This window comes from Taeniopygia guttata, chromosome 3 (assembly GCF_048771995.1).
Source record: "Taeniopygia guttata chromosome 3, bTaeGut7.mat, whole genome shotgun sequence".
Lineage (NCBI taxonomy): Eukaryota > Metazoa > Chordata > Aves > Passeriformes > Estrildidae > Taeniopygia > Taeniopygia guttata.
In genome coordinates, this window is record NC_133027.1 from 99,847,445 (window position 1) to 99,859,492 (window position 12,048).

Below are 12,048 nucleotides of genomic sequence, written 5' to 3' on the forward strand. Positions count from 1 at the left end.
ACTGGAAATCTTCAGGAACCATCTGCACACAATCCTCTGCCATGGGCTCTGGGATGACCCTGCTTGAGCAGGGAGTTTGGACCAGATGACCAACTGTGGTCCCTTCCAGCCTGACCCATTCTGGGTTTCTGTGACTTCGTAGTTACAAGGGGCATACAAAGTAAAACACTGTAACAAACATGGACTGGATTATTTCAAATAAGATTACCAAAAACCAAGTCCAAAAATGCTGGGCTTGGATTAGAAAGTAGGATTTAAATGGTGCAGTAAAGCAGCAGGATGGCCCTGAGTATGAAAGGGGCATAGGATGTAGGTGAACCCAACAAGTTTAAAATGTCCTACATCAGAGAAGTGGCCCAAAATTCAGGACAGCAATTACAGCTCTCTTCTGTAGCTGAAGAGCTGATTTGTATATTGAGAGAGTGGAGACAGAAAAACCTGACTAAAATAATTGTTGTCTGTTTGATCAAAGCCAGGAAAATGGCCTCATTCATAATGATTAACTCAGATTTCATTTTAACTGTTCCTTCTTCCTTACCCAAAGAAGGCTGAGTATCCTAACACTGACCCTAAGTAATGTTCATTCTTTAAATAAGTTTTTTTCCCCTAAATTTAGCTTGCATAATCACGCTGTTTCAGTTCCGGGAGCCTTTATATGGCTATTTTTGTTATTTTAATTACTTCCAGGTTTTTGCATGCAAAATTACCAGGAATTTGCTAACCTCCTATGGAAACCATGTTCTTGCTAATTAAAATCTAGAAATAAACTTAATTATGTAGTGTTATACATTGCAGATCATGCTGATATCTGTCTAAGTGAATTTCTTTCATAAAATTCAGTTCAACAGAACACTTCTGATATCTTGGTATATATATTAAGCCAGTGCTGATCTGTAGTCAGCATCTAGAGGTAGCAAAATCCCTGGACAAAGCTGCTCTTGCTCTGTCAAAGAGAGCAAAACTATGGTGGGAATTGCTCCTGGCACTATGACCTATGCAGGCATTACTGCAATGATGACAGTACAAAAAGTGAAATATTTTTGGTGATTTACTCACCGTCAGAGGTGGCATATCTGGAAGATGCTGCAGTACAGATCTGAGCACAATAAAAGTGTGTACAGTTAGTAAATGTACTGAAACCCAATCTGGAATTTAAATTGGAGTTTTCAGTGTTTTATATTTCAACTTTCTGTGCTTCTTTTGTCCTAATAAACTTTAAAGAATACCCAAAACAATACACACACACAACTTCCCCCCCCCCCCCAATTCAGTATTACTGAGTTACTTATCATAGTTAAAATTAACTCAAACTAATGGATTGCACTAAGCTGTATGGATATTAAAGCTCTACCTAAAGCTTTAAGTGGTGCATTCCTTTATGCAAGAACGATTTTCTTCCTTCAGGAACCATTAAAACCTATGAAAACTGGTAGTCTGACAAAGAACTTCAACACCAAATACCTATCAGCCTTCTTTCATAGGGAAATATATACTTTTATTTCAAAGTTAAACAAAATTTAAATATAAAATAACAAAACTCATTAAACTTATGTATTGTATTAAAACCTTAAAGCTTTATCCTTTGCCTGGTGTGCTACAGGAGTAAACAGGTCTTGCTTCTAGAAGTCAGCTGTTCTCTTGCTAATACTGCTGCTCAAAAATTGACAAGGCAAAGTGAAGTTCAAGTAATATATTAATTTATATTGCATTCCAAATAGTCTTTTCAAAGCAGTGTGATTGTTTATACAGACATTTACCAGTGTTTTTTCATTATCAGATTCATTGATCATTTACACAGATTGTTGATCTGACCACTAACTCAAAGCAAGCACGAAAGGTATTCTAAAGTTCATGGTAGAAGGTGAAGTCTCCTTGCATGTGCTAACATATTACTCTCATTCTGCCAATATTTTTACAACCTAGGTTCTGCAAGCTTTGAGCATAGGAAGTTTTCCAGCAACAGTCCCAGAAGCTGCTGCTCATTTGACAGCTCCCACAGTATCATCACTGCTGAGGTGAGAAAGGTCAGGTTCCTGCCTGGGCTTTAGTCATGGGTTAGGTAGCACAGTATGAATTTCTTTGCTGGGTGACTTAAGGGTATGACTGAGATGTGGATCACTCATGAGACTTGGGCTGGTGGGGGAGGCAGAACAGATTATCTGCTTGGACTGTGAAATTTACAGCCTTGCTGGCTTGCATTGTGTGGTATTCTTTAAGTAGCTCTGGAGCTTGATTACCATGGAGCAAGGCCCTGAGATTTGCAGAGCTGTGTTTGGAAGTGTGCTTGCATGTGGATGGGACTCCACTTGCTGACCCTGTCACCTTGAAGGGAAGTGTCTGCTGAGGTTACTGTCACTACAGAAACCTCACTCTTGCTAATCAAACTGGAAGCAGCTCCCATTGTTTAGCACAGTGTTGTCACGGTAACTGTGAGTGCATTTATTTCATAAAATAAGACATCATTTCTGGTCATTTGAGTGTGTGGGATTAATGGTGACCTATAACGAGCAGTTAGTAAGTCTGAAAAGTCATGCCAAAAAAAGGGAACTAATGCATGAATTGGTTTTGATTACAATGATGTAGAGACATACTGCAGCAGCAAGAGCTCAACAGAAAAAGCAAAGCAGTGTCTAGAGTTTCTTACCCAAAGGCAGGCAGGAAGGTCATACTCTGCTTCATAGACTGTACATGGCTTTATTAAACAACTGTTTGTAATGTTAATGAAACCTCCAAATGGGTGCATCAGCTGTTTGTAATTTTTATCATGTCTCAAAATTCAACAAAGATTTTAAAAACTACATTATCAAGCTCACTAGCAAAATGCTCCACTTTTTTTCCCTTCTAATAACAAAAGGTGATCTGCCACATTCATTGGAAACTGGACAGTTAGGGAAGACTATTAGTTGGAGTATTCCAGGTTATTATAATTTCATGATTACAATAAGACTTTTGTGTTTGTAAATTGAAGTTTTTAATCATATTTGAAAAGCTTTATACTGTGACCTAACTGATGCAGTAACATATATTTATAAACACCCTTAACTTCTCAAATCTGAAAGTTAATTATTCTGCTGATTGCAAAGGGGTGTTACTTCCTAAATTAATTTCACCATGGGATCTGTATCACTTCCCATGGGGTGCAACACAAGAAGTAATGCTGCTGGTCTCTTGTAGCTCCCAAGATACTTCCCTGGATGATGGCAGGGGACTGGCTGCCTAGGAGGAGGTAAAACCTCCTGCTGCTGGCCCTGTCTCATGGGAAGAGAAGGGCCTAGTGCTCCAACAACCACCACCAAAGGGTGGAAGTTACCAGGAAGCCCTTTCCACCTTGAAAAAGTAAAAGCATCTGGATATAGTGTGTGTGTTGTTTGGTTGTAATTTTCAAGAGGAAGCACTGGCCTGTAGTACCATTCATCAAGTAGTGCTTGAGTCCTGTGGATTTCAGTAGCTGTGGCAGGACACTGAGAGCTTTTTAAAGAGCCAGCTTGCCTGTCTGCCTTTCCCCTTTTTAAGACCATATTCTCTTCATGGCCTGTATCTCCCTTCCAATCTAGCAGGGAGTATCCTGCTAGATTGGCAAAAATACCTTTTTTAACAGAGGGCAAAAATACCTTTTCTCTCAGTATGAGCATTTGAAATGTTTACAGAACACAAAATAGATTTTTCATTGTAAAATTACTTCAGTTTAAGTAATAATCAAAAAAAAAAAAAACCCAAAAAAACCAATGAGGACTGACTGTAAGGGATTATTGATCCATTATCATTAACGTGAGCCAAAGTAGAAACTGTAAGATGTCCATGAATCAGTAATTTATGTTTTAGGTTTTAGTACCTTCTTCATGGTTGTACCTAAATTACCTATGAGAGTATGGTGCTGATCCATTTCAGAGCCTGCAGAAGTGGTTTATTTGCACTGGAACAAAAAAAGAGAGGACTGGAAGAAAACCAATGGATGTAATTTCTATACATTTGACCTATGTAGCACTGAGGCTTGCACCTGAAAAAGGCAACTGGAAAGTGCTCCTAGGTCCAATAGTGCAGATGCAGCAGCATGTCTTCAGTGTGCAAGAACATTATATTAGTAATATAATAGGAAATGTATAGATACAAATTAAAAACAAGAAGTAAATATTATTCTGACTCAATGTATATACATAATACATACTGTACATGGATTTTAGCTCTGCAAGTTTACTCACAACATCAACATTTCAGTCAAATGTTTCAGTTGTTCTTGTGTTTTGAATTGTGAGTCATTCTTGCCATTGTATTTTATTATTATTCTGGATTAAAGGAGAAATTAGGTACAGTTAACAATACTGTACTAAATACAGTGCCTATCCAATTTAGATTTTTTTCAAAAGGCTGGAGCAGAGAAGGTTTATTTAGAAATTTACCAGACCAAGGCTGAAGATTTGCCAAGTAAAACAGCTGTATAACAAAGGCTAGAGTGTAGCATGGGAATACTCTTTAAATTTGTAATAGTTACATGATGTGCTTATGTGTTTGGTTTTTTTCAAAGGAGAAACAATTATACACAATTTGTTCCTTTTAGTCCCATGATACTTGTATTGCAAATAAGGATGGTGCTGGAAGTGAAGAGTATTTTGTATTTGACTGCTTTTCTAAACAAAAATTCCTTTTCAAAATGAAAGTTATAAAACTGGTGTAATTTTGAAAAACAGATGAAGAGTTGAAGACAGTTTGGTCCCTGAGTAGATATCTGTAAAACTGTAACATCTATACAGTTTTTTCCAATGACACCTTTCTCCATCATTATAAACATATATTTTTTTCTGAGCTGTAGGCACAAAAGCCACCCCCAGTAAATCATAACCCTTAAACTAACTCATAATCTCTTCAATTAAGGCCAAAGCTTTAATTTAAGGACTACTCCTGTTATATACAACTGAATGAATGTAAACCTGTCCACTTTTCCTTTTGTTTATGGAGCTCCTTATGCTCTACATCTTGTACATCAGAAGGTTTTGAGTCCATGTAGAAACCCTCTAACAAGGATGCATTATCCTGATACATAATCCTTTCATAACAAAGTGGGACATTTAGTTGGTCTGTTGATTGCAAGAAGTGGCTGGCTCCCCATCTCCTTGAGTTTCTGTCCACTTTGAGGGGCCAGTAATGCAGGAGCAGAGAGGTGATGAGCAACTCCTTTCAGCTGATGAAAGTTGTTAATGTAGCTGGCAATCAGTAGAGTGATCTCAAGAATCTATAACAGGAACATACAAAACTCTTTGAAAAATACAGTGATGTGTTTTGACTGCTGAAAAAATAGCTAACTTTTTAGCAAGTGACAATCACCATCAACTGGATAAGTACTTGTACTTTAACAAATTAATGATAGGGGGAAAGGAGGTAACTAATAAAGCTTTTTTTATTGCTCCTTCAAATAATGTAATATTATTCCCATCAGGACATATCAAAGATACTTTGTCTTCCACAGTCTTAAATAACTTCTTTAATTTTGAGAGAGATGTTGAAGTCCAAAAGATGATACCCTGAGAAGTTTGGCCAGAGAGCTCACAGAACTCAAGATGCAGGGTAGATGAAGGGAATAAAGACTTTGGGGAGGTTTTTATCATATTTTCTCTTTGTGACCCATATGAACCTTGCTGAGATACTGGACAGGTTGCCCAGAGAAGCTATGGATGCCCCATCCATGGAAGTGTTTAAGGCCAGCTTGGGTGGGGCTCTGAGGAACCTGGCCTAGTGGGAGGTGTCCCTGCCCAGGGCAGGGGGGTCAGAGCTAGGTGATTTTAAGGTCCTTTGCAACCCAAACCATTCTGTGATTCTGTAATGGCACAATCTGAGGGAAACTTCAACATGTGTATTTTACTATGCTTATTTGTATGAAGAATCATGTTTTGAACCAAATTTCTATGTGGAATTTTGTATTATTTCATAAATTTGTTCAAACTAACAGCAAAACCTTTGTTTTTTGGGGGTTTTTGTTTGTTTGTTTGTTTGTTTTTTGTTTTTTTTTTCTTTTAATATAGTCAGTCTTAACAGTAAAGGAGAGAATCTAGATTTAAAAAGCAGGGCTTTTTCTATCTTATTTCTTTGTTTTCTTTTACCAAAAGTAAAAATATCCTAGGATTTTTAAGAAGGAACTGATCTTTCAGATGTTGTGTTTTACAATTTCACTGAAAATCCCAAATGTACTTTTTGAAAAATCGTCTCTGGTGCTGATTATGCAAACAGACTAGGTTTTAGGTGCTGCATATAATTTCTGTTCTTATCAGCCTTCTTTGTCCCTCTATGAAAAATCTGGAATGTTACAGACAATGGCATGAAAAGAACAGGAACACATCAGTACTGTCACAGTTAGTCCTGACACTACTAATTATTTGCTCTCTAAAATCATCTGGCAAAAGCCAGTAATCTGAGCAGGCTAGATTTAAAAAAGGTGTTTCATATTTCACATCTGTTAGGGATTACCCACTAGAGAGAGCACAAAAGCAGATGGAAACTGTTTCAGGAAATAGACCAACCTTTGGCTTTGTCATGGCAAAAAGGTGTTTTTCAGTTGATTTGTCCTTTGTCTGAGCATTGTTAACAACCAGCATAAAATCATCTTGATAGCCTCCGAAAGTCATCAGGCTCTTATATGTGTATGTAACTGTCAATCGCTGAAAAAAGGAGACCCCCAGAAGAAAACACAAAGCTGTTAAGCAGGACAATGCAGGAGAAACATATTACGACAAATTCTTCTTTCAAAAATATAATTCCAGATATAGTTTTCAATGGAGGTAGCCTCTTACGAATCTTGAAATTAACTATGAATTTTGGGATAGCTTCATTTAGACCTTCAGGATAAGGAATTTTCATTGTAGATGATAACTCTTCTAAGTTTGACCTCTGTTTCAATTCCAAATTAATTAGATAAAAGATATAAGAAGATTTCTACTCAAGTGTGTAATTCCATTTACCCAAATCTTGATTGACTTTGAAGGAAGTTAATCTTACAAATTCTACTTGAAATTGAAGCAGTATCTAAATAAATTAAATGGCAGAGTATGAGATATCTGAAGGAATTAAACTCCAGGTATTCTTTTTGTGCAGTGATACGGTTTGCAAACATACAAATTCTGTTCTCTTTTTTTCACATCTCTGATGAAACACAAATGCTCTTCCAAGGCTCCTCAGTTTTCATCCCTTGATTCTTACTTTTCAGGGTTTAACACCACAATAATGGCCTTTGAGTTAAGATCAGCATTTAATTTATTGTTACGCCTGACATTAATTTGCTGCAGATGTTTGCATTTAAAATTCATTGTCAGACTACATTTCTACAATAACTGACTTAGTGTCCTTCCTTAGTAAACCTCTTTTTGCCCCACTTTCGAAATACTATTATCTCTACCACTTGCAATCTCATTTCTGATATCCCTGATCCTTCCTACAGAAAATCTCAATGTTCCCTGAAAGCTGAGCATTCCTTGATTGTCAGGTAAGGTCTGCCACTACTTAATCTGGCAATGCCCTACAGAAATGGCATAGCTCCAGGAGCAGCGTTTGTAGAGCTCTCTGCAGTCTGGTGCAAGCACATTTTGCTTGTTCCCTGAGAGCTGCTGTTTGCTCTCCTCATGCTCTTTGTTTTATTATTTCTTTAACGGCAAAGAAATGTAATGAAAAGGCCCATATCAGCACAATTATAAAGCTGAGATTTTAATTTTCTGATATTCAATATTAGCACTTGCTAATAGCAGCATGCCATTCTTTTTCTTTGCAGGATATAAATGAAAGCAGGGATCTTTTCAGGCATTGCTTTTTACACTGATTACAAGTCGTTTTCTATGAAAACTTGTATTAAAAATCAAAGAAAAATCTGAGCCTAAAATGACATAATTAAATAACACTGGGTTATATTACCTACTATTAAACAAAAATAATACAATGAAAATAACAATCTATTAAAGTAACTGCACTTTGCAGAGTGTATGTATTATGAATAATACTGGAAATTAAGTCTCCAGGAAAAGAAAATGAATGTTATTGTAATAACATTACAATAACTATGGATTTCCTGACATCTGAATGATTAAAACATTAACATTTCATTAAATGATATAAAAACTGTATCTGATAAACAAAAATAAATTCTGTGCAAAGAATTCATTACTTCTATTATTAGTGCTACTGTAATGATGATAACATTAAGGCATTTTAAAAGGAGTGAATTTTTGCTTTAAGAGAAGGACTAGATAACTTAGCATGGAAAGCTAATGCCATCTTTTAGATAGTATGGTGGTGAATCTCTCCATATAATTAGTACAAAAATCTATCTTGACCGGACTTAAAATAGCAATTTCACTTACCATGGAGCTGTAATCCAGGATGCTTATGCCATCTTCATGGACTGCAAACCATATGAAGGACTCCTCAACTGAGGCTGTTGCTAGAGGCTGCAACGAGAAATGTTCTTTAGTTACTACTTCAAAATGGGGCGATATGTGAATAATTATTCCTTCTCAGCTATTATAGACCTCTCTCCATCCAGTTCTCACTTCAGTTCCCTCTCAGTGTAAATTTCAGTAAAGGAATTAAAACATCTGCCCAAAGCCATGTGGGTGGCCAGTGGCAGAAAGATGAACTCAAAACTAATACAACTGAAACCTACCCCGGTGCTTAGTCCAATAAAATATATAGTATCATTAATAAAATAGTCAGGTGTCTTAAGTTTGTCCACTAGCTCATCTATATTTTTATCTAAATACACAAAGAACAGAGTGCTAACAAGCAATTATATATATATTTACGCACACATTGGGTTTACCTATTAAAACTAAAGGCATGAGGTGACAGTTCTGTTTAACAGAACAGTTATTTGAATCAAGAGAATTAAGATACCAGTAGTAAAGAGAAATTTAGAAGAGGCCAGCATAGAAGGAAGTGCTCTAAATACCCTTAACCACATTTACTGCTTCTGCAAGGTTGAGCTTCCACAGCCATCTAATTATACTTTTTCAATGTTCTATTACTTACCAGGTAAACAGAGTCTAAACTTAAAAGGCTGTCTCAAACTAAGATAGAAGGAAATGGAAAAACACAGATTAATAATGTAACACAAGCATTAAGTGTATTGGAAAGCTACTGTTATGATATGCTTAGTAGTATGGCTGTTATATTTCACCAGTGTATGACTTAAAAAGTAATTTGACAGGAGATTCAATCAGTTCATGTATACACAGATACTTTCAACAAAAATATGCTATTATTTGCAACATATATTTATATTTAAGCCCCTCCTCCCACTCCCCAGTCAAACTCATTACAATGTCTCACTTTTGCTGCAAACAATTTAGCCCCAAAGAAAGGCCATTTCCTGGCCACGGTGAGGTAAATGCGCACACAGTCTGCGGCGCTGTGCCCACGGAGAGCCATCCATCTTGTCGACAGTCGCTGGCAAAGCTGTCTGTTGAAATGAAGGATGGAATTTACTTACTGAAGGGAATTCCAATGCTTGCCCACAGCAAGTTTAATGAGCAACAAGAGAATCCATTTCTTAAAATGATAATTTCAGTTAATACAAGGACTATCACTGATACAGTATTAAATAAATCCACAATGTCATTTTGTATTTTAATGCACATGAAAATTATGAAGTATCTTCTAATTTCTGAAACATTATGATTAAATATTGATGTAGCAGTTGCAGCAGAAAGGCAGAAAGTCTGGGACAGCTTTTAATGTGTCTCTACAGAGAATCAATGCACCTTTATCAGTACTCAACAGCTATGTCAGCTGTCATTCCAAAAAATCCATCCAGCTTAGCACATATCTTTACCTGTGGCTGGTAGGAGGTGTGAAAGACGTGGCTTAGCACTACTCCCTTTTAGTGTGGCTTGGCACTGCTACCTAGAATGCTACTCCTGATGCACAGTGTGTTCACACTGGGGCGTTTTTTCTGGGTTCTTTTGTGAATTTGTGGCTCCTTGGCACATTAGTTCAATACTATGTAAAAGCTAATTCTCAAAAAGCCCCCAGCCCAGAATACCTTTCTAGGACACTGACCTGCAGGGATGACTTACCCAGCAGCCATAAGGTTATTAGATGTAGCCCAAGAAAAGGGAGGGCTAATTTGTAGTAAAGGGAGATCCATCACTTGCAGCTTTGGTCTTACTGTTTATTAAGTCAAACTGCACCCTTAGCAAGATCAATACAGGCAACAGGGCAGGCACAGGGTGATTCTTCCCATGCCACAGATCTCCAGCTCTGCCAGCTGGTAGTGTAGGACTACTTGAACAGTTCAACAGATATTTCACGTTTCCTCCATTAATTAAATCTAATCTGAGGCCTTTTTTAATTTGTTCTTTGAAGTTAACTGTGTAAGTCTGAATGCCCCATTGTCTTCTGAGTATGTAATAATGTTACTATGTGCATATAATAATAGCTTTAAATTTTCTCAACCTGAACATTTTCTGTACTGAAGAACATTTCTATGATTATTTACTAGACTTCAAACTGCTGTATCACTGACATTGGATAATTTATTACACTGTTCTGCTCATTTTCATGTCAGTAGGTATTGATTTAAATGCCTTGCAGGTTATTAATTTTAAATAAAGTGGTACCTTACTATTGAGGCCTCTAAGTTACACATTGCCAATTTGACTGGCTGCCAGAGATTGCACACAAGAATAACAAACAGATCACGTCCCCATGTCCTTTCCTTCAATAACTCTTCAGTCTGTGCACACTCAGACCTCATTTAGATTTGCTGTATAAGAAAAATAAGAATTTCAAAATCCCTGGGTTTTGTAACACTATGTAGTAAATGCTACATCTTTTGCTGGGATGTGCTATTAATAATGGTCCTTTGTTTATATTAGAAATGTGCAGAGGAAATGGGTTGTTTAGATTAGCAAGAAAATGAGTTTCAAACACAGGTTTAGGCAAATATAGCTCAACAATACATTATTCCCAAAGGCAATTTAAAACTTCCTTGTTTCATTCCTAAATCTTTAGAGAATATTAATCAAAAAACCCATCTCACCTTAACTGTTCCTCTGAACAACCTTGCTTGTATCTCTTAGGGTAGAATCTCTCCAAAACTTGCTTTAGTGTTTGGTTGGACTTGGACTGGGAATTAACTTGCCCTGCTGGAGTTGAGAAAGGCCGTTCAAAATCTCCAATCTCTGCCTAAGGGGAAGTCCATGAAGAAAGTTTTTTGTTACTCTGGTGTAATTTTCTAGCTGGATATTATGAACTATCTTTTGATCTGTTTTACCAAGTATAAAAGAAAAAAAAAATTGTCAAATAAGGTATATTTTTCACTGATGAAAAAGTCACATTAGTGATTTTCTTATTTTCTATCTACCATGGAAAAAAGTTAAACGCAAATTGTACAGACATAATATTACTTCTGCTCTTAGATTGCTGTATCTCCAGCTGACACAAATTAGTTTACATTTATTGAATAACAACATCCAATGACTTTCTCAAAACCCTTCATTTGTGCTTTTAATTTTTTAAAAATAAAACATCTTATCAAGACCACGTCTAGTAAAGGACTCAGACTTTCATTAAAGAGCTGTTACTTTGGAGAATTAACTAGCAGAAATCATGGAAGGAATAGTGAATGAAGAAATGGTACATGCCAGAGGGCCTTGATGTGTAAGAGGGAAAGCACATTTTGCCATACTGGTCCCAGCAGCAGAGAATGCTGTAAAGCATTTCCACTCCAGTTAAGAATTGCCTTACACAAAGATTCCAGCCCAGTCTGTATTGTTTCCTGCACACCTCTATGTAAAAGGTGGAGGTCAATTGAGTGTCAAGCAATCCTGGATCAGTTTGTTTAAGATTTTCTCCTGAAAAACTGCTGTGTGAGTTATCCATGCATAAAGATTACCTGAGCTAAAAGGGCTGTCAATTCCATCGCTAATTCTTTGTTTACAGGGAAAAGTCCATTGACTATTTGATCATTTGTCTGATATACTAGCAGCAGCTTCTCTCTGTCTGTCTCCCCATGAACTTGAACAGAAAAATAAAGCCTACAGAAAAGACAGAAAGTTATTAAATAAAGAAGAT

At 36.7% G+C, this 12,048-nt stretch overlaps 1 protein-coding gene across 2 annotated transcripts in view; it reads right to left on the reverse strand.

Annotated features, from left to right (window-relative positions):
* Window positions 1–1,470: 1,470 nt before the first annotated feature.
* Window positions 1,471–12,048, reverse strand: part of PLEKHH2 (pleckstrin homology, MyTH4 and FERM domain containing H2) — a 54,015-nt gene continuing 43,437 nt past the window's right edge. For both annotated transcript variants that reach the window (XM_030269018.4, XM_030269019.4), the window contains 6 exons: window positions 11,870–12,011; window positions 11,015–11,160; window positions 9,304–9,433; window positions 8,337–8,423; window positions 6,510–6,647; window positions 1,471–5,227 (listed from right to left, as the gene is read on the reverse strand). In XM_030269018.4, coding sequence (XP_030124878.4) covers window positions 5,045–5,227; window positions 6,510–6,647; window positions 8,337–8,423; window positions 9,304–9,433; window positions 11,015–11,160; window positions 11,870–12,011 — 826 coding nt within the window. In that variant the 3' untranslated portion in view covers window positions 1,471–5,044. The remainder of the gene's footprint in view (window positions 5,228–6,509; window positions 6,648–8,336; window positions 8,424–9,303; window positions 9,434–11,014; window positions 11,161–11,869; window positions 12,012–12,048) is intronic.